We start from the raw sequence: 21,518 nt of genomic DNA on the forward strand, positions 1-21,518 counted from the left end.
GATTTAGCTGCGTGTAGGTGGAACTTAATGTACACGTGTATGTGTAGCATGTTTAGCTTAGCCTGTCGAGTTAAGGTGGCAGCGGGACTGCGCTGTACACGTTCTTTTCCATGCTGGTTGTAGAGGGAGGTAAACGTAATGGTAGCTCTCTGTAAAGCAAGGAAAACGGGATCCAAACCGGAGACTTTCCAGCGTATTGTCTGAAATGTATACTTTGTGTAATAGCGGACCGGACTGTGCGAGGTGAATCGGCTTTGAAGGGGAAAGCTGTGTCTGCAGCTCAGCGCTGAATTCTGCCGCCGGGAGTGACGTGGCCGCGGACTGTCCTCGAGGGTTCGTTGTTCTGGTGCAGGAGTTGGATCACCGACCTTCTTTGTGGTGCAGGAGTTGGATCGCCGACCTTCATTCTGGTGAAGGAATTGGATCGCCGACCTTCATTCTGGTGAAGGAATTGGATCGCCGACCTTCATTCTGATGAAGGAATTGGATCGCTGACCTTCAACATCAATGGATTCTTTTTGTCGTGACAGGGAGTACAGCTTCTGCAGGTGACATGGGAATGACCAAATGTTGTGCACAACGGGGGGGTAAAAGAGAGTGCAGCAAAAATCTGTTAACTTTGGCCAAATAATTTGTTATTCAAAAAAAAAATTCTTGGATGTGTCTTGGAGATAATTAAATAACAATATTGATATCTCAGAAAAAAAAAACGTGATTTGAGTCGGTGTGTCATTTCTCTGCATGAAATCATTCCTGTCCTACTGCCTAAGACTCATAAATTTGTGTAGGTAAATATATCGGTCTTTAAACCTCGAACCAGGACATCACTGATGGATTGTGGTGATCCCAGACTGTGAGATTTATTTTTTTTTGCAGATTTGTTTAGACCTGGTTACAGTAACTGAGGAATTGTTTCCTTGTACACCTCACTCGTCATCTACTGAACATGCTCTGTGTTTTCTGGACATATGAGCAGTGAATGATGATTTGACGGTAAATGTGTTATTACAGCCAGCAACTGGACATGCCACGGCTCTTCCCTCCACGATATGTTCCTTTAAGTGGGATATGAGTTCTCTCACAGTTTGAAATTGACATGTACACAGAGAAACTGCACATTTGAAGTCTGACACAGCTGCCATTGCAGCAAGTGAAGGTATGGCATTACTATGAGTCCGATAGAAATGAGCTTTATAAGCTTCATAGTTACAAAATGTCCGTTTACACTCTGTGCCGACGCATGAGAAAATACAGCGTGGTTCATTCCTATGAACTTTACAGTGCAGGACATAAGCCCTCAAACTTTCTACAGTTTTATTACAGAATCTACAAGTAATCATTTCAGCAAACAAACCCCGTAAGACAAAGCCTCTTTAGTGCATGTCTTTAGTTTGGATAAAATGAATATCTTACCTGTATTACAGTTCGTGTCCGCGAAAACACCTCATCCACACCACACGGCCACAAAGCCACGGTCTCACTGGGCTCAGGGCTGGACTGCGAGCTGCTGGCTAGCACTTTTAGCTAACCACAAGGAGCCAGTATGGTTCTGAAAACAACCACAATTCAGCTTAGTTGGTTTTCTGAGGAGTCGATCTTCTGTTAGAAGAAAATAAATTGTCTTACGTCTTACGGTGAATGCTCGGCTTCCAAAGCCAAATCCCCCCGGTCACATTGAGCCACCCGCAGTTGCCCACTGAATGAATGAACTGCGCGATGCTAACTAGCTTTTTTAGCTAACCACGGGTAGCCAGCACGATTTTGAAAATAACCAGAGATCTTTTCAAATACTTCGAAACTTTTGTAAAATGTCCGTGAAGAAAAATGACTATCTTGCATGTGTTATCGGCTGCTAAATGCCCCTCTTCCACACCACACCGTCAAACCTCCCCAGTCAGCGCGCGCTCTCACAACTTTTTTTTCTCAGTTTGAAAGATGCACAGTACACAGAAATGCTGTCCTGCTCACCACCAATCAGTCCGCGAGGCTGAAAACTCTCACGATAAGTGATTCTCTGAAAAAAGACGAAAATCTAATTCCCCTGGCCCACTTTACAAATCAAGGCTTCCAAGTTTAAAAACAAACGAACAAAAAAACAAAACAAAACAGACCTTTATTTTTGCACGGACTCTGACTGCATTGAAAAGGATTGTTGTTGCACGCACGAATACACTATTTAAATAATTTTCAAATTCAAACATTTATTTTCCCCCGTTCCCACTGTCTCTTAGAGCAGAACTATGCAACTTTTTTTAACCTCAATCCTTTTCTAAGTTTCTGTGTTGATAGTACAGCTGTATGTGGGATGACTGGATGCCCTGATGTATCTCATTCCTGCCTCTGTTTGTTTATGCAGTTATGCAGTTTTTCTGTGTTGAAACTACAAAGAAATTTGGTTGTTTTAACATCAAGTGTCTGTAAAAATAACAGCATTGTATGGTAAAACATTTAACTAAAAAATGCTGTTAATTGAACAGTGTTTTATTGTTTTTCAGTTTACAGTTTTTTCCAGTCACTATTTTACAGTAATTTTCAGTAAATTTCACTGACATTTCTTACAGTGTACGATGTAAGTTGAAGTACATGTTAAAATATAAAGAAGGTGATCTCTCTCATTTCTTTTAATTGGTATGTCTTTGGAAAGTCAAATCACAGTATAGTCATAACTATATTTCTCACAGTAGTTCTTGGTAAGCTACATCATTGTCCTCTCTTAAGTGTGTTTAAAAGTTTTTATTTTCCATTTGGGAAGTTTTAAGTGCCAGTGCAGAATTAGTATGTGTTATTAAATGCTTACGATCTCAATTTGATTCCACCAACTGGCAGAATTTATAACTTGTCAGTAGTTTATGTAATCTTTTTCCTCAGAATGCTTTACCTAACAACTGTATTTTTTATAAGTCTTATGTTTTTTTAAAGTCTTTGTAATTTGTCTTATTTCGACTATCAGTACGGTACAGTATGGATCGGTATGGTAATGGTTTGGATCGGTAAAAGATAGCTTTGCAGTTCCACTGTATAGGGGACCCCTTACAGTAGTAGGCAGAGTGTGGACTACTGAAGAGGTACCTGCCCTGCACCTCTTCGGTAGTCCGCACTTCGTTGTTAGCAGGTTCTGACATTTTCTTCTTGAGAAAATGCAAACAGAAGATACAAATGACAGGTACCGCGACCAAAAGGGTTACAAAAATGGTAACGGGTTACCCTGAAATGGTAATGGTTCCATGGCAATGGAAACACTAAAATAAGTGTGGTTATAGAGATTGGTTGACAGGTGACCAGACTGCTTTAGCAAATGTAGAATAAGATATTCTTCAATACAGTGCCAGGAAGAAATTATGTAGTAATGGATTGATTTCATTTAAGAAATTTAATTTACAAATATTTACAACTGTAACTCTATTCAGCCCATCATTGTGTGATTGTTTTGATTTGTTGGTGAACTGATTGGATCGTTTTCAATTTACCTGGTATGAAAATATGCTTTTATTTACATTTTTAAGTGTTTTCTCAGATTGGTCACAAACACTGACATAAATAGAATGCATTACAAGCAACGGCTATGACAAACTCCAGATATTCTTGTCCAAACAGTTGGAAGCAATTTGGGAAATAGGACCTTCTCCTTTGGCTGTACTGTCTGATATGCACCATGTTCTTGCTATTATGCGGAGAAACTGTGTGTCGCAGGACCTTGCTGTTCAAAGCCTGAAGATCTACAACATCAAAGCTAATACGTCAGAGGATCCAGACGACATCGGTGTCGTGGTGGAGGGCGTGAAAGATCTGACTGCTCTAGGTAACTTTCCAAGGGCTTGCTCCCTGCTCATTGGGTTGGCGTATGCTGTGAATCTTGTCCATCCAAAGGAGCTCAGGTATACGTTTGAAGTGTTTCAAAAACTTCTGCTCGAGCTGGATAATTCAAAGCTCTCCCCAAAAGTGAACAGCCTCAGGAATTGTCACGGGGGTTGGGTGTGAGCTCAGGCGCAGGAAATGAACAGTCAGTATGTGATGTGTAACTCTGGTTTATTTACTATGTCCTCAGGGACAACAACAGAAGTCTACAAATACCATGAACAAAAGTAGAGCACAAGCTCTGAATCTTATAGTGGCACCTAAGGGCCGGGCGGAACTGTAAAGCGACCAACTATAACCAACTCGCGGTAGGTATCACCTAAGCGAGAAATGTCCAGCTTAAGAACAACTAAACTCGAGGCTATCTCTGGGAGGGTAGTGAAAGGGTGACTAACACAGAAGTCTTCTCAAACACAGTGACTCCTTAATCAGAGCTATAACTAAGACCAACAACAAACTCACGAATTAAAGTGTCCAGTGCTGACAGCACAATCGGCAGGAACGCGGTGGGTCCAGGAGCAACACGTCGTTCCTTCTCCTTCTTCTTTTTCCATTTCTGTCTTCTTATTTCAGTTTTCGTTTTGTTTTACGCTCCCAGCTGGGTTGTGTCCGGTTTTATAGTGAACCAAATGAGGCTTGATTGGTTGCACTCCTGAGCTGCTGATTGTGGCTGATGGGGAACACCTGTTCCCTCCTCTCCGCTGCTGGGCTGCCCTAACCGGCAGGAGGAAGGAGAGGGGAGGGCACTAACTCGGCCTGGCAGCAGCCAGCCTGACAGGAATAAGCTAGTGGCTTAAGAAAAGGGACCCTTGCTAATCAAAAGAGAATTGACAAGTTACTGTCAAAACTGACACACAAGACTTTGTGAAATGCTTGAGTTTCAGTGAAGTTCTTGCAGTACAAGTGTTATGTTGAATTTTTCTGTGTTATTATACTACAATGTTGTTAAATGCTTCCATGCCATTGGATGGCACCACCCATTCAAGAACCACCCTTTCAAAGGACAGACCCATTGTTGTCACATGTGGTAATGTGGCCTGTTGCATGGCTTTGCATCTGTTCAGGTTGAGGTACATATGTGTCTTCTGTCTTTTAAATACAACAAAAACATACAAGTGTTCATGCCAAATGGGTCTCGCCCAACTCTCACATTTTGTCATGCAGAATGGCTAAGGCATTTTCCCCAGTGAACCTGTACATGCATACCTGTTCTGTGCTCTGCAAGTCCCTTAAACAGGAAGTACATGTTGTTCTTTTATGTAATTGATAAAAAAAAAATTCTGAAGCAGACTTAACTGAGTCCCAGTTAATTGTTTTTCATGTGATGGTTTAAAAAAATCATATTAACCATACTTTGAGCGGATTGGCATCATGTTTTTGACTTGATACTGATATTGCCCCTTCTCTGTTTTATTGCTGTATTTTGGCATTTTGCAGTTGCTGATTGCTGGATAAACATGGTTTAAAAAGTTGCACAATAAGTGTTTATCTGCTGCTGTTTTATGCATTGTTATCTTTTGATGTTTCTTGATGCCACAGTTTACTTAAGTTTGGTCAGGATATTGGGTAAATTAGACACAGAAAAATTATGACAACAAAGTGACATTCAATGTTATTGAATAGAGTTAAAGTCCTGTGATACAAATTAAAACTTAAAGTTAAACAATTAGGTACAGATAAATAAGAATAACAGTGTGTTGAATGTGTTGAATTAAGCAACAATATGGTAGAATATGTGTTGGTATAATTTATTTTATTTACTTAATCCAAATCATTTTTATGCAGATATTTAGTAAATGTAAGTTAATTTCACCCATATAATTAATAAATACAAATCAATATCACCTCGGTTATCAGTAAATATGAATCAGTTTCCCCCAGATATTTAGTAAATCTAAATTATTTTTTCTTAGATATGTAGTAAATATAAATCAGTTTCCCTTGTGAGATTGACTAGGATTTACTAAATATTTTTTGGTGCTATAACTCATCATTTGGCATGCTATTACTAAATGCAACACATTTCAACTGCTGCTTTTATTAACATGTACTTAATTTTGTTGTTTAAGTTTAGTTAATTTATTCAATACTTTTAAATCAAAATTGTAGAACTTAAAATCTATTCAATTATATTATGTGTCACTTTGTTGCCACAATTTTTTTAAGTAACCATTGGTCAAATTTTTCTCAGTGTAGTTCACTTTTACTTTCTACCAAAATGGACTTAAGGACCAGCAAAAAGAAATTTCTACCTCAGAGAAGAAACATGAACAGACACACCGATCAATACACACATGCATGGTGTAAATAAACACTCACACTCTGAGCCACCCACAGATGATTACAGTATAATTACAGAGGTCATTATTTGTCTCTGAAGGAGATTCAAATGATTTTTCTATGAAAAGAACATTTTAAATTCAGCAGCTGTAGCAAGACAGAAAAACCTGAAAACTGTTCATCCCCAGCACACGGTCAATAAGTAAGTACATCAGAAACATCAGAAGGAGGTCAGATCTATGGGAGGATCAGAGACTCAGCAGTACAAAAGACATCTGCAGTCACATGAGGAAAAAATTAAGTTAAAAGATTTTCTGAAAAGGTAGACTGAAAGGAACACTGTGGGGTTCTTTTCACAAGTGGTAGTGCTGTGGAGCAATTTATTTGTTCAAGTACACATGCAAGCAGTTGAAACTATACACGAGTTTTGGTGTTCCACTAAACGACAGTGTCATTTGCCAGGGAACACGGCAATGTGTGTACAAAGGCAGCAACTGCTAACAGCTAAACATGAATATAAACAGTGAAGATTTCAAAAAGGTTTAAATCATCTGTTTATCAAATGTTGTAGCGGCAACCACTAAAGTAGTTATGTTTGCACTCATTAATAAAGGGGACCATCCTCAGTTTGTCTGAGGAAATTATTAATTTAAACAAAATCTCAAGGAGACTCTGATTAAAATGAAGTTGATCAGTCTGATATCTGAAAGTCTAGAATTCTGATTAAATTGACTTCAGTTACCACACAAAGAAATGCAGGAGACCGTGAATTGGTCTAAATGAAAAACATTTATTAACTATTCTACTAAGACAATACAGGTGAGCTATATACAGCGAGAAATATAATGTGTGTGTGCGTGCGTACGTGTGTGTGTGTGTGTGTGTGTGTGTGTGCGTGTGCGTGTGCGTGTGCGTGTGTGTGTGTTGAACGTGTGGAATCAGATTTATGTTCCAATAGTTAACATAATTCACCTGTGACCAGTGGTGTCATTAGGCCTATTTTAGGGGGGCTTCAGCCCCCCTAAAATATTTTTAAGCCCCCCTAAATAGTTTTATGTTCATTTATTTAAAAGAAAAACAAAAGTGCCAACAAATATAATGTGGCCAGAATATGAGTTCTAATAAATAATCACATAACCAGTCATTATTAACTTAAATATGATCATAAATCTTAGCTTCCCTTCACTTCATAGTGGAAAGTAGAGAGTCCGAGTCACTGCGTCGTTATCCAATCCATTCATATAGAGCACGCCCACATCACTGAAATCCAGTCCACGTTTTCCCTGCAACCTAGGTTGCACTCGGTACCTGCAGCATGTGTCTACCAGGAGCGGAGCACACAGAACCGACTAGAGTAGCATTTAGTCCATGGGCCAGACCAGATATTGGTACCACCTCAGGTGACCAAACCTAAGTGCTACTAAAATGTACATTGGGTTAATATAAGTACATTAGGATGTGATAGCCTTTTCACACGGGCAGTCTAATCTTGAATTAAAGAGTTTTATCAAAGAGTATATCAAGATTCTTGACTCTGTCTTTACAATGAATAGCACAGTCACCCAAAGACAGAGTAAAATTATCAAGCAGAGGATTAACTGTTTCAGGTCCAATAACCATCATTTCTGTCTTAGCAGAATTCAGAAGCAGGAAATTAATTGATAGCCAGCTCCTAACAGCTGAGAGACAGGCCTAAAGTTTATCAATGTCAGATCCACTTTGAAGGACCAAGGGCATGTGTAGCTGTAGATCATCTGCATAACAATGAAAAGAGATCCCAAAGGAATGCAAAATTTGACCCAAAGGTGTCAGATAGAGAGAAAACAGCAGTGGACCCAGTACAGACCCCTGCAGTACCCCATGCCTAACAGCACAGGACTCAGAGAACACTTTGCTGAGGAAAACGCTTTGAGATCTCTCTGACAGGTCAGACCTCAACCATTTGAGCACCTGGCCTGAGATGCCAAAATAATTCTCAAGTCTGTCTATTAAGATACAGTGATCCACCATATCAAAAACAGAACTGAGATCCAGCAACAACAGAACAGATGATGCCTTTGCATCATTAGCTAGTAGTAAATCATTCACCACTTTAGTCAGCGCTGTTTCTGTGGAGTGATTTGCCCTAAAAACTGACTGACGAGGCTCAAAAGATTATTTAATGACAAATGTTTCAAAAGCTGATTTGAAACCACTTTCTCAAAGACTTTTGACAAAAAGGACAGGTTTGAGACGGGCCTATAATTAGTAAGGGAGTCAGCGTCCAGGCCAGGTTTCTTTAACAAGGGTTTAACAATGGCAGATTAAAACAAGCTGAGAAAACTCCAGTGGAAAGTGATATATTCAAGATATATAACACGTAAGGGCCTACTGTGGACCAAAGCTCTTTAATAACCCACGCTGGCAGAGAATCAAGAGAGCAGGTTGTAAACCATGCGGCCATGACAACCTTGGTGAGACTTTCTAAAGAAACAGGCTCAAATTTCAAGAAACCTACACCACCATAGACAGGAAAAGTAACTAAACCCTCTACTTTGTCAGTGACAGACTGAGGAATTTTAGTTTTGATATCCTCTACTTTGTCATTATAATACAACAGAAAGTCATGTGCAGACAGATCAGAGCCACTGGTAACTTGGTGGTGTTGGGTGAGTTTAGAAACTGTGTCAAATAACAGTCCAGAATTGTGCTTGTAATCCATAATTAAACTGGAAAAATATGTGGCCTTTGCAGCAGACACCTTAGACTGATACATTGTCAGACTGTCCTTCCATGCCTGATAGAAAACCTCCAGCCTGGAGTGACGCCACTGACATTCAAGTTTTCTGCAACTTTTTCTCAAGGTCAGTAAGTCTTCATTTAACCAGGAAGTATGGCTCTTATTTGGACGCTTTCGAGTCTTTTCTGGGGCCACTGAATCTAGCAGACGCTGAAGTGCACCGTTAAAGCTTTCAGTGAGACAACCCACCGGGGAAGCCTGCAGAAAGCCCGGATCAACCACATCAGGCATTCTTAAGTTAAAATCATGTAAAGGACTGGAGCTGATATATCGAGACGACCTTGTTGTTTTAGTCTCTGTACCCAAAACAGATAAACTGGGAATTCCAATAATAAATAAAATCAGAGAATGATCTAAAACTGGCAACACACAGGTTTCATTCACTGAAATAGACAGTCCAAAACCAAGCACTAGATCGTCAGTACATGTCCATGCTGATGTGTTGGACCAGACACACATTGTGTCGGATTAAAAGAATGTTTAAAAAGCTAAAGAGCTAAAGAACCCACAGTCATGGGGACAGCGTTCCAGCAGGGGGGTCAGTTCACCTTCATGCAACCACGTCTCTGTCAAGAACATCACATCCAGTTTATGGGAGTCACAGAAGTCACGGAGGACAAAAGTTTTATTAGACAGTGACCGGGCATTAAGAAGAGCCATTCAGACTTTTTCCCCTTTATCAGCTGGCTGAGATGTAACGTCTAGATGAAGTAGGTTGTCCGAAATAACTCCCCCTCCCCTGCCCCACCTCCTCTGTGTCCAGTGGGGCGGCATCAGCTGATTTTTTTTTTTTTTTTTTTTTTTTGCCAAGATGGCGCTGATTGAGCGGCAGCCAGTTGCAGCAGCTCTGACCCTTGTCTTTGTTTCGGACTCGCATCATTTGGTGTGAGCAGGCCACTGCTGAAGACCTTTTATGACACTGTGGTGGCATCCATGGTCTTCTATGCAGTGGTGTGCTGGGGAGGGGGATGCTCTGAGCGTGATAAGAATAGACTACACAGACTGATTAAAAGAGCAGCTCAGTCTGTGGCTGCCCCCTGGACTCCATGGAGGTGGTGGGAGAGAGGAGGGCTCTGGCCAAACTGTCTTCCATCATCAGAAACACCTCCCACCCTCTGCATCAGACTGTGAACTCCTTAAGAAGCGCCTTCCGCAACAGACTGGTACACCCTAGGTGTAAGAAGGAACGCTTCCGCAGGTCGTTTATTCCAGCATCTGTTAGATTGTATAATGCCGCACTATAAACTCCACCGTGTACTGTTTACTGCTGCACTTTTTCTCTTCCCCCATTTTAGACACGCATCCTCCTACTTATGTGCAATAACTGATACCTCATCAGTGCAATAACTGATACCTCATCTTCTTGTATATAATCTTCTACATATTTATAAGAAGAAAAAAAATCATCTGTACATAATGGGTTTTTTTGTTGTTTTTTTTTCTGCAATTTTTGCACTGTGTTTCTTTTACTTATCTATCCCTGCACTGCCTTTATACTTTTTCTTTGGAGCTGCTGTAACGGTGAACTTTCCCCACTGTGGGATCAATAAAGTTTATCCTTATCCTTATCCAGCGACTCAGAGGCCGGGTAAACAGGAAGTATCCACCGCTGCCGGTAGACCAAGTCCCAGTGTTTTTAGCAGACACCAGATACAAAATCACAGTTCATTATCCAAAGCCAACTTCTGTTTCTCAAACGCTCACCCGAGCGTGTACCGCGGGCACGTCCACGTCTCCTGGGGGTCCTCCTCCGTGGCTGAAACACCGGCTCATGGTAAATGTAACGTAATGTAATTGCTCCAGTACCAAAGCCAGGAACGGCGGAAGGTTTAAGGTCTGTCTTCCATAATCAGCAGAAGAAAACTTCCAGGCTAAGTCATGGATGTCAAAAAGCACTTGCCGCTCGTACACCAGTAAAGAGTGTGTATTTTCCAGAAGCAGAGACACCACCAAAAACACAGTAAACAAAACATGCAACTGTGAGGAGTAAAACACAGGTACGGGGAGACGGCATGCCTGACACCCATCTCCACATGGTGAATACTAGGGATATGATCAGGGCACCATCATAATGTCAAATTGGGGGGAAAAAAACAGCGTTTCTAGCTATGTCATGAAGGGTGATGTACTATCTAAACAACTTATTGCTTGAATTTTCATCAGCAAGTCCCCAAAAAAAGTACTGTTTGTCCGTGCCCTGCAGAACAGCGCATATAAGAATTGTCAGATCTGTTGACAGCACTGACTGAGTAGGTCCAATCTTACACTTCTATGGATAAAGTCTGATGAGGTTTAAGAAAACAACTACAACAAAAAAACAACATTGTTCAGAGCAGCATCCTTTGACTGACTGACATAGATTGGAGGTACAAGAATGCCACTGGTCACGCATTTCACCCAACTTTCTTGTCTCCTTACCGTTTTCAAAATCCTCTTCACTATGCGAAACAACAGCCTCGGGCAGTAACCTAAATGCTGAAAATGTAACTATTTGGATTGTGTAGTAAAGCAGCCCTCCTGGTCTTTCAAGTGAATTATGTATTTTAATGGCCGTGCCCTGTATGCAAATGTTGTCCCAAAACAATTCCTCCATCAGTATTGTTAGTGAATGCCATTGGTCGTTAAGAACATCATGTTCTTAACCCTGCTACAACAACTGTGACAACTGGTTTAAAGCAGTACAAACACACCAGAGCTGTTTTATCCATGACAACAGAATGATGAGGTGCAGCCACATCATTTTATACAATGCTGTGTCAGTGCTAGAGAATGTACTGGCTCTACAACATTATGGTAGTAAGGATTGTGGTTTGAACTAAATACAAATACTTGTTTCAAACTTGGGGACCCCCACCATCATAGTTACAAAAATATCACCTTGCTTAGGATTACAGTGGTCATTGTCAAAAGAAACCAACATGAACTAAAAGAGTTAATCTATCATTGTGTGGTCCCATCCATCCACTCATATACAACTTGTCTGTTTACTTTGCTTCTGACAAAGGAGAGTCATAGTTCTACAGCTGCTAGATGATGTTGTCACTGTAAATTAAAAGGTTTCTTTGGAACATACTCTCTTCAGTATCGTAGACAACAAAGAAAATGGAGAAACTTGTAAGGTTGTTGTTGGTGTTTCTACACAGCATCACTGGCTCCTGTACATTACATACTATTACCGGCAAATTCAGATTATGCAAGAGCTTACTCACAACCCAAATCTTCATAACCAAAATAGCACGTGCAGTTGTTGTTTTGTACTGTGTGTTGCCGATGCAGATTCCAATATGCTGCGATGTTGCCGTCCTGAATCAGTCAATGCAGATGAGCCGTGGAGCTGCACAGGAGCCTTTAACTCAGCTGTTACTCATCAAGTCCTCCCCTGCTGTCATCTGACATGTTGTCTTCAGATGTCGCCTCCCGCTAAATCTCATCTTGTCTGTGAATATAAAAATCAAACGCACCTGTTCTGCCTTTCAGGCACGTTTCAATGCATTTTAATAGAAGGACTTTTATTTTGAAACTACCACTCTTATTTTGACGGGCCTCGCAGCAACCGGACGTGCTGAGGAGAGAGTTTCCTCTGAGATGCAGACGGCAGACGCAGGCAGAGAGGAGACCACAAAGCACAAACTGTTTGACACGCAAATAACTAAGCACAAATCAGTTCCACTCCGGGCAGAAGCAACGCCTGTAGGTATTTTTATAAAGTTAGAGGGTTTTGTCAAGTTTTGTGATGGTAATTCATGGTTTATTAGCTGCTAAAAGCGAACTTGGAAACTTTGTAAAAAGACACTGTAAATGCTGTGTTGAGAGATACGTTGTCAGAATATTTGTGCTAGGAGCAATAAGTTAAATACTAAAGGCCTACTGTTAAAATAATAAGTTAATTCATGCTAGGTTAAAAAGATAAGCTAAATAAGCCTCTTTTGGGCATTTTCTTTGGTTTGCCTGCAGTTGTGCAGCAGCCATTTCTAGTTTGTTTCAGGCACTGTGATTAACAAGGAAAAATAGCTAATTCTGTCTTTTGTGTTTGTGTTTTGCAGTTTCACTATTATTTGTGCTCAAGATGGCAAGCGTGTAATTAAAGCCACAACTACAACGAGGACACGTCTTGTCTTTTGAGTCAAAGTTTAGCTAGCTGTCTAGTTGAAACACACACGTCTCAGCGAGGACAGTACAGTGAAAAGGCGAGAATTTCCGGAGTTCAGCTGAAAAGAAGATGGACGCCAAGCCAGAAGCAAGCAAGTCAGACAAAGGCTCCAAAACTGCAAAAAGCTCTCGCTCCTCCGCATCTAGCACAGCAATTCAAGCACGAGCCCAGGCCGAAGCAGCCAAAGCACGAGCTTCATACGCCGACACAGAAGCAAAGCTTAAAGTAGAAAGTGCAGCAAAGGAAGCAGAGTTGCAGTTAAGCAAAGCAAAGTTGGACGCAGAGTTAAAAGCGCTGGAATACAAGAGAGAGGCAGCTGCAGCCATAGCACAAGCTGAAGCATTAGAAGCGGCTGAAGAACTGGAGTCAGACAAATCAGATTCAATTGCTCGAGAAAATTTAGAAAAGGACATTAAGACAAGAACACAGGAATATGTTGAAAAACAGGCACATCTTCAGTCACAGCCAAACCAAGCCACTGCAGCTTCACAATTCGCAGGACCTGATTCAGATGGAAGTTTTGTAACGTGGCATGCCCCATCACCAAAGGACGTGCATGTGCAGACCAGTGACAATAATACTCAAGAAAATGCAGCTTTCAGCGACAATGATCTCAAACGTTGCAGCCATGCAAACAACTATGACGGGCAGAATGGACCCCAAGCGAAACCCAAGTCAACTCAATACTCTCACGGGTTTTCATTAAACGCTACAGCACCATCGTATGTCCCACGAGGTATGGGCCCACCCATCAGCACAACACCGGATACAGAACACTTAGCTTGTTACTTGGCCCGCCGCGACTTAATAAGTACAAGTCTTTACCCGTTCGATGACAAACCCGAAAGTTACAGAGCATGGCAGTCATCATTCGTCAACACTACTGAAGGTGTAGGACTCACAGCCACTGAAACGTTGGATCTGCTAGTTAAGCGGCTCGGGACTGAGTCCGCCAAACATGTCAAAAGGATTCGATCAGTGCACGCAGGGAACCCAAATGTAGCTCTGGAGAAGGCCTGGGCACGCCTCCAAGAGTGCTACGCTGCACCTGAAGTGACAGAAAAGGCTCTGTTTAAAAGACTTGACAATTTCCCCAAAATATCTGCCAAAGATTACAGCAAGCTGAGAGACTTGGGTGACTTGCTTATGGAAATTCAAGGTGCAAAAGAAGAGGGGTACTTAAAAGGACTCTCGTACTTGGATACTGCCAGAGGCATTGGCCCCATAATAGAAAAGCTTCCCTACGGGATTCAAGACAAGTGGCTCACAGTCGGCTCAAGGTATAAGGAAGAATACAAAGGTCAGTTTCCACCATTTGACTACTTCACCAGTTTCATCTGTAATGAAGCACGCAGGAGGAACGATCCAAGCTTTCTGTTTTCTCGCAGTCATGAAAGACAGCATGAAGCGCTTTCAAGGAGCTTTGGAAACAAAATATCAGTTCATAAAACTGAGGTTTCTACAGGGGCAAACCAGCCAACAAATCCACAAGTGATGCATCTCAGAGGACTAGAGAAAAACTGCCCTATCCACAACAAAGCACACCCACTGAGAAAGTGTAGAGCATTCAGAGCGAAAAGTATCGAGGAGAGGAAAACTATTCTCAAACAAAGTGGGATCTGTTTCAAATGCTGCGCGGCAACTAGTCATCTTGCAAAGGACTGCAAAGCCCAGGTAAAGTGTTCCGAGTGCAACAGCGACCGCCACGACACAGCAATGCACATCAGCGTGTCACCTCAAGGTTCCACCAGGCCTGCTCCCCCAGCAAGAGACGGCGGGGAGGAGGAACAAAACTGACGTCGACACAGCAGTAAGTTCACAGTGTACTCAAGTTTGTGGTCTGGGCTAACAAGTAGATCCTGCTCTAAGATCTGTCCTGGTTCGAGTGTATCATCAAGGGCAACGTGGAAAAGCAGCCAACATGTTACGCGATCCCTCGATGACCCAAAGTAATCGCTCCTGGTCCGCTCAGACTTCTTTGAACTGTTTCAGTGTCAAAAAGCCCTCTGTTCCCGTATAAACTAAAAACTTGTGCTGGGCCGCTTGAAACATCCGGACGCAAAGCAGAAGGTTTCCAGATCGAATCTCTTGATGAAAAAGAGTTCTCTCACTGCCGCCACTAATCGAATGCAACGACAATACCTAACGACGGCGTTCTGAAATCCCCACGCCAGATGCTGCTCGTTGTCACGCTCACCTCGAGAAAATTGCACAGTACATTCCGGAGCTTGACCCCAATGCGGAAATCCTGATCTTACTAGGGAGAGACATTCTGAGAGTTTCACAAGGTTCGCCAACAAGTAAATGGTCCCCACAACGCTCCTTTCGCGCAGAAACTGGACCTGGGATGGGTCCTGATTGGAGACGTGTGTCTGGGAAATGCACACAAGCCTACAGTAAGCTCGTACAGAACCAACGTGTTAGAAAACGGCCGCCCCTTCTATCTGCACGGCCCTGCAACAGCTCTATCAAGGTGATCGAGAACACCTGCCAAGGGCGGGACCAAATAAGCAAATCCGGCAACAAATCACTGGAGACCTTAGGACAGAATGTGTTCAATGAAACAGCTTCTGACAATAAACTTGGCCCGTCCATTGAAGACACAATTTTTCTGCAGCTAATGGACACAGAAATGTTTAGGGACGACTCAAAGCACTGGGTGGCACCCCTTCCCTTCAGACCTCAGCTGTCAGCGGCTCCCCAACAACCGTGAGTATGCTCTGTCTCGTCTCTACTCCCTTCAAAAGACTTTGCGAAGAAAGCCAGAGGTCAAAGACCAATTTCTTGAGGTTCATGAAAAAGATCTTTCAGAACAACCACGCTGAGGTTGCTCCGCCATTGCTAGAAAATGAGGAATGCTGGTATCTGCCGACTTTCGGAGTCTTTCATCCACAGAAGCCACACAACATACGCGTGGTGTTTGACTCAAGCGCAAAGCACTCAGGGATGTCTCTGAACGACACTCTCCTCAAAGGCCCGGACCTAAACAACTCCCTTGTAGGGGTTTTGATTCGTTTTCGAAAGGAACAAGTGGCTATACTTGCAGATATTCAGCAAATGTTCCACTGCTTCCTCGTTTGCAGTGACCACCGGAACTACCTGAGATTTTTATGGCACAGAGACAACGACATGTCCAAAGAGATCATCAACTACAGGATGCGGGTGCATGTTTTTGGGAACAGCCCGTTCTCTCTGTGGCCATCTATGGACTCAGGAGAGCTATCCAGGAAGGGGCACACAAACATGGAGCAGACACAGTCAAGTTCGTTGAGCGCCATTTTTATGTTGATGATGGCCTCATCAGTGTGCCAACAGACAACGAAGCCATAAGCCTCCTCCAGAGAACTCAAGCCTCGCTCAGTGAGTCAAACTTGAGGCTGCACAAGTTCGCTTCGAACAGCAGCGCTGTCCTGCAAGCGTTCGCCCCAGAAGATCGAGCAGTTCTCAAAGACTTGGACCTCAGTGCTGAAGCTACTCCAGTGCAACGTAGCTTAGGCTTGCTATGGGTAACCACTGCGGACACCTTCACATTCAAAGCATCTGAAGACAAAAAGCTTTTCACGCGCAGAGGTGTTCTGTCTACGGTGAACAGTATATTTGATCCCCTAGGCATGCTCGCCCCTGTAACCATTGAGGGCAAACATCTGCTGAGAGAGTTCTGTGCTGACAAGTGTGATTGGGATGCTCCCCTTCCTGAAGGAAAGCTAAAACAGTGGGAATTTTGGAGGGACTCTCTACAAGATTTGAACAAGCTGCACATCCCAAGAGCATATACTCCTACGTCTCTCTCTAAAGTTGAACACAAAGAGCTGTGTGTGTTTTCCGATGCGTCTGTCAAAGCCATTGGAGCCGTGGCGTACCTCAAGACGATTCAAGCTGAAGAACAAGTCAATGTTGGATTCATTCTCGGAAAGGCTAAACTAGCTCCACTCTCCCAACCAACGATCCCACGTTTGGAACTGTGCGCTGCGGTATTGGCTGTGGAGGTTGCTGATCTCATCCAAGATGAACTGGACTTGAAGCTGGACTCTGTCAAATTTTTCTGTGACAGCAAATTTGTCCTCGGATATATTCACAATCGGACTAAACGCTTCCATGTCTACGTTCACAACCGAGTCCAACGCATCCATCAGTCTACAAAACCAAACCAGTGGTTCTACGTTCGCACCGATGACAATCCTGCGGACCACGCATCCAGGTCGGTTCCAGCAGCATACCTTACACGGACCACATGGTTCACTGGACCAGCTTTTCTGCACAAACCAAAACTTGGTCCTGAAAACACATCAGAAACCTTTGAACTTGTAAATCCTGAAACAGATACAGAGATACGAGCTGAAGTGAGCAGTTATTTGACACAAACTCAAGAGAAGTGTTTTGCCACACGTTTCCAACGCTTTTCATCTATGCATTCACTCACCAGAGCAATAGCAACTCTCATCCATGCGATCAAGACTTACAAACAAAACAAGTCTGACACACACAAGGTAGTCCAGCAGTGCAAGCTTCCATGTACTTCTGATGAGTTGGCTCAAGCTAGACATGTCATTATCAAAGCGGCTCAAGAAGAGTTTTTCTCACAAGAAATGGTGGCTCTGGCAAGCAATCAACCTGTGCCCAGAAACAGTGCACTTCAAAAGCTTAATCCAGTTCTAAAAGAGGACTTGATTTGGGTCGGTGGCAGACTTAAACATGCTCAGATAAACGCAACAGAACGGAACCCGATCATCTTGCCAAAGAACAGTCACATTTCCCTGCTTCTAGTGAGACAATACCACAAACAAGTCAAACATCAAGGTCGTCACTTTACCGAAGGCGCCCTCCGAGCAGCAGGCTACTGGATCATTGGAGGAAAACGACTCATCGCCTCAGTTTTGCACAAGTGCGTGACATGTCGACAGCTGCGTCGTAAAGTAGAACAACAGCTCATGGCAGATCTGCCGCCAGAACGCTTGCAAGTGTCCCCTCCCTTCACGTACGTTGGAGTGGACGTGTTTGGGCCCTGGCCAGTCATTTCCAGGCGCACTAGAGGTAGCCACGCTGAGAACAAACGGTGGGCTATGCTCTTCTGCTGCATGAGTTCACGGGCTGTCCACATCGAGGTCATCGCTTCCTTGGACACCTCCAGCTGCATAAATGCACTCAGGAGGTTCTTCGCAATACGTGGACCTGTCAAGCAGATCCGATCAGACTGTGGAACAAACTTTGTGGCAGCAGCCAAAGAGCTGGGGCTGAGCCAGAAAAATCCAAATGTGTCAATGCAGAAGTTTTTAAGTGAGCAGAACTGTGAGTGGGTGTTCAATCCACCCCATGCTTCCCACATGGGGGGGTCCTGGGAAAGGCTTATCGGACTTTCAAGACGCATCCTGGACGCTATCTTGCTCAAAGACAACATTCAGCTCACCCACGATGTTTTGTGCACTCTAATGACGGAAGTATCCGCAATCATCAATGCCAGACCCCTGGTTCCAGTCCCAAACAATCCAGACTCACCTTCCATTCTCTGCCCTGCCATGATTCTCACACAGAAAGTGGGAGTCCCACCACCCCAAGGAGAATTCACAAACAAAGATCTCTACAGCAAACAATGGAGACAAGTCCAAGCTTTCGCGGACGAGTTCTGGCGTCGCTGGCGTCAGGAATATCTTCCAACTCTACAGACTCGAAGGAAATGGACTGAAATGAGAAGGAATGTCAAAGAAGGAGACATTGTGCTCATGAAAGACTGTCAAAATGCACGCAACAACTGGCCAATGGCGAAGATTACTGCTGTTTTTCCTGGAAGTGATGGAAGAGTCAGGGAAGTTCAACTCCAAACATCAGAGCAGGGAACTTTAAAGACTTTTAAGAGACCTATTTCGGAAATAGTTGTTCTTTTGCCAATAAATTAATGTTTAAAGTTTGCTAATGTTCCATAGTGACCTTATCAGGCCAGGCGGGGAGTGTTCTGCCTTTCAGGCACGTTTCAATGCATTTTAATAGAAGGACTTTTATTTTGAAACTACCACTCTTATTTTGACGGGCCTCGCAGCAACCGGACGTGCTGAGGAGAGAGTTTCCTCTGAGATGCAGACGGCAGACGCAGGCAGAGAGGAGACCACAAAGCACAGACTGTTTGACACGCAAATAACTAAGCACAAATCAGTTCCACTCCGGGCAGAAGCAACGCCTGTAGGTATTTTCATAAAGTTAGAGGTTTTGTCAAGTTTTGTGATGGTAATTCGTGGTTTATTAGCTGCTAAAAGCGAACTTGGAAACTTTGTAAAAAGACATTGTAAATGCTGTGTTGAGAGATACGTTGTCAGAATATTTGTGCTAGGAGCAATAAGTTAAATACTAAAGGCCTACTGTTAAAATAATAAGTTAATTCATGCTAGGTTAAAAAGATAAGCTAAATAAGCCTCTTTTGGGCATTTTCTTTGGTTTGCCTGCAGTTGTGCAGCAGCCATTTCTAGTTTGTTTCAGGCACTGTGATTAACAAGGAAAAATAGCTAATTCTGTCTTTTGTGTTTCTGTGTTTTGCAGTTTCACTATTATTTGTGCTCAAGATGGCAAGCGTGTAATTAAAGCCACAACTACAACGAGGACACGTCTTGTCTTTTGAGTCAAAGTTTAGCTAGCTGTCTAGTTGAAACGCACACGTCTCAGCGAGGACAGTACAGCACCTTTTTGTAAATACAATTGTGTTACAAGCAGCATTTACTTTTCCCTTTAAAGCTTTCAGCCTTCATCTAATCGCTTCATCAGCCCAGGCAATTGGAACGGAATCAAATATCATAGTATACACTAAACCACTGATGATTTCCTGTTCAAAACTGCATTTGTGCAGCTGGAATTTATCCTCTGGCTGCTATCAGGCATAGAGATTATTCAGCTGCATATTCATAAACAGTGCTGCACAGTGTCTCGGTGGTTAGCGCTGTGGTCTTGCAGGAGATCATCTGGTTCGCACCCTGGCCTGGGATCTTTCTGCATGGAGTTTGCATGTTTTTCTGTGCATGTGTGGGTTTTCTCCGGGTTCTCTGGCTTCCTCCCACAGTTCAAAAACATGCTGAGGTTAAGTGATGATTCTAAATTGTCTGTAGGTGTGAATGCGAGTGTGATTGTTTGTCTCTGTGTAACCCTGTGATAGACTGGTGACCCGTCCTAAGTCAGCTGGGCATCCCAGATTCACCCTCACCCCCCTCTCCAGTTCACACTGCTCCAACACAATCCAAACAGCACTGCCACGTTCAATTGACCCAGGGCCATTTAGGAGATGCCAGATTATTTGCCCTGTGAATTGCCGAAAACCTACCAAGTTCCTGGCAGTTATCTGCAGTTCACAGGCTGTAAATTCCAAGTTTGCCTGTGCCGTAATTTGCCAGAAATGGACCATGTTTCTGGGGTAGAGGGGTGGGTGTGTGGGGCAAGGGAGGGAATGAGACTTCACACCTAGAGCATGGCAGAGGTGTGAAAAACTAATTAGCACTTGGCCTGCCTGAATAGCATCACTCAGGACACCCACTAGATGAAACAAGACATGGCAACAAAAAAAAAAACTGTCATGATTGGCTGATAGGTCTGTTGCTATTGGTCAACCCCATAGACTGTATATAAAGATGGACGTAGCGTCTGGCTCCAAAAATGAAGCCAACACCGAAGTGTCAAAAACTTGCAATATCACACCATCTGCCAGGGGCTGGCTCCAAAAAGCTCTGGCTCCATAGACCCCAATTCTACATGGGAAAAGCTAAAATTTGATAGACTGCTTTTCTATGGCTCATGATTTTTTTTTTCCCGTTAGATTTCATGGTCAAAATGAGAGATCAGGTGGCCGATCTTAAAATAAATCAATATTGAATTTTATATAGAGCGTTAAAGTTTTGCGGAGCCAGGGGGCGTAGTTACTTGATTGACAGTCCAATCTGGAATGATTGACATGTCCTATGGAGGAGGCAGCCCAGATGCTCATTCACCATAAACTCTGCTCTCCTCGTTGGGATTAATTCTGATATATTAACTGTTGATTTATTTATCAGTGGAGCAGCAGAATCTTTTCCTCAGGCAGTTTTTCTGCCCGTTGGCTTGTTTTAACCAGTTTTCTACCTTCGGCTGATTCTACCAGCAGACACTGAAAGGACTCTGATAGTTCGATAAGTGTCTATTTTCGTATCTGTGCTGGTTTTACTGCACTTTATATGCAGCTTTAGTGTCAGATATAATGTGTCCCATGCACTCCAGATGCTGGTGGAGTTTATTTCTGAGTGTGTTGACCAGAGAAGAAAGTCAGCATAGTAAATATTAGCTTTAATGTTAGCAATGCTAATCGAGCTAGCTGCTCCGTCGTAGCCTTATTAAAGCTAACGTAGCAGCATTAAGCTAACAATGTTTGTGTTGTGTTTCATGTTAGCAGCTGAAGTGTGCTGTGTTACTGTAATGTGGTACATTTAGTTGATAAAACTGTCAGTGGAG

General features: G+C 42.9%; 2 protein-coding genes across 2 annotated transcripts; both read left to right on the forward strand.

The window, feature by feature from the left end:
* Positions 1–12,387: 12,387 nt before the first annotated feature.
* On the forward strand, positions 12,388–14,861 carry LOC129348583 (uncharacterized). Its single transcript, XM_055009204.1, has 2 exons — positions 12,388–12,604; positions 12,958–14,861. The coding sequence occupies exon 2, from the start codon at positions 13,134–13,136 to the stop codon at positions 14,859–14,861; it is 1,728 nt and encodes a 575-aa protein (XP_054865179.1). The 5' UTR covers positions 12,388–12,604; positions 12,958–13,133.
* A 996-nt stretch (positions 14,862–15,857) lies between these two features.
* LOC118471450 (uncharacterized) lies at positions 15,858–19,697 on the forward strand. Its single transcript, XM_055009205.1, has 3 exons — positions 15,858–16,061; positions 16,247–19,235; positions 19,590–19,697. The coding sequence occupies exons 1-2, from the start codon at positions 15,858–15,860 to the stop codon at positions 18,953–18,955; spliced, it is 2,913 nt and encodes a 970-aa protein (XP_054865180.1). The 3' UTR covers positions 18,956–19,235; positions 19,590–19,697.
* The last annotated feature ends 1,821 nt before the right edge of the window (positions 19,698–21,518 follow it).

The sequence above is a fragment of the Amphiprion ocellaris genome, chromosome 3, assembly GCF_022539595.1.
Source record: "Amphiprion ocellaris isolate individual 3 ecotype Okinawa chromosome 3, ASM2253959v1, whole genome shotgun sequence".
Classification (NCBI taxonomy): domain Eukaryota; kingdom Metazoa; phylum Chordata; class Actinopteri; family Pomacentridae; genus Amphiprion; species Amphiprion ocellaris.

Bases quoted from the DNA above. Each gene is read 5' to 3' on its own strand.
- LOC129348583 (XM_055009204.1), top strand. From the start codon at position 13,134: ATGGACGCCAAGCCAGAAGCAAGCAAGTCAGACAAAGGCTCCAAAACT.
- LOC118471450 (XM_055009205.1), top strand. From the start codon at position 15,858: ATGAAAAAGATCTTTCAGAACAACCACGCTGAGGTTGCTCCGCCATTG. The intron at 16,062-16,246 runs GTAGGGGTTTTG...TTTTGGGAACAG, and splicing joins CGGACCTAAACAACTCCCTT to CCCGTTCTCTCTGTGGCCAT.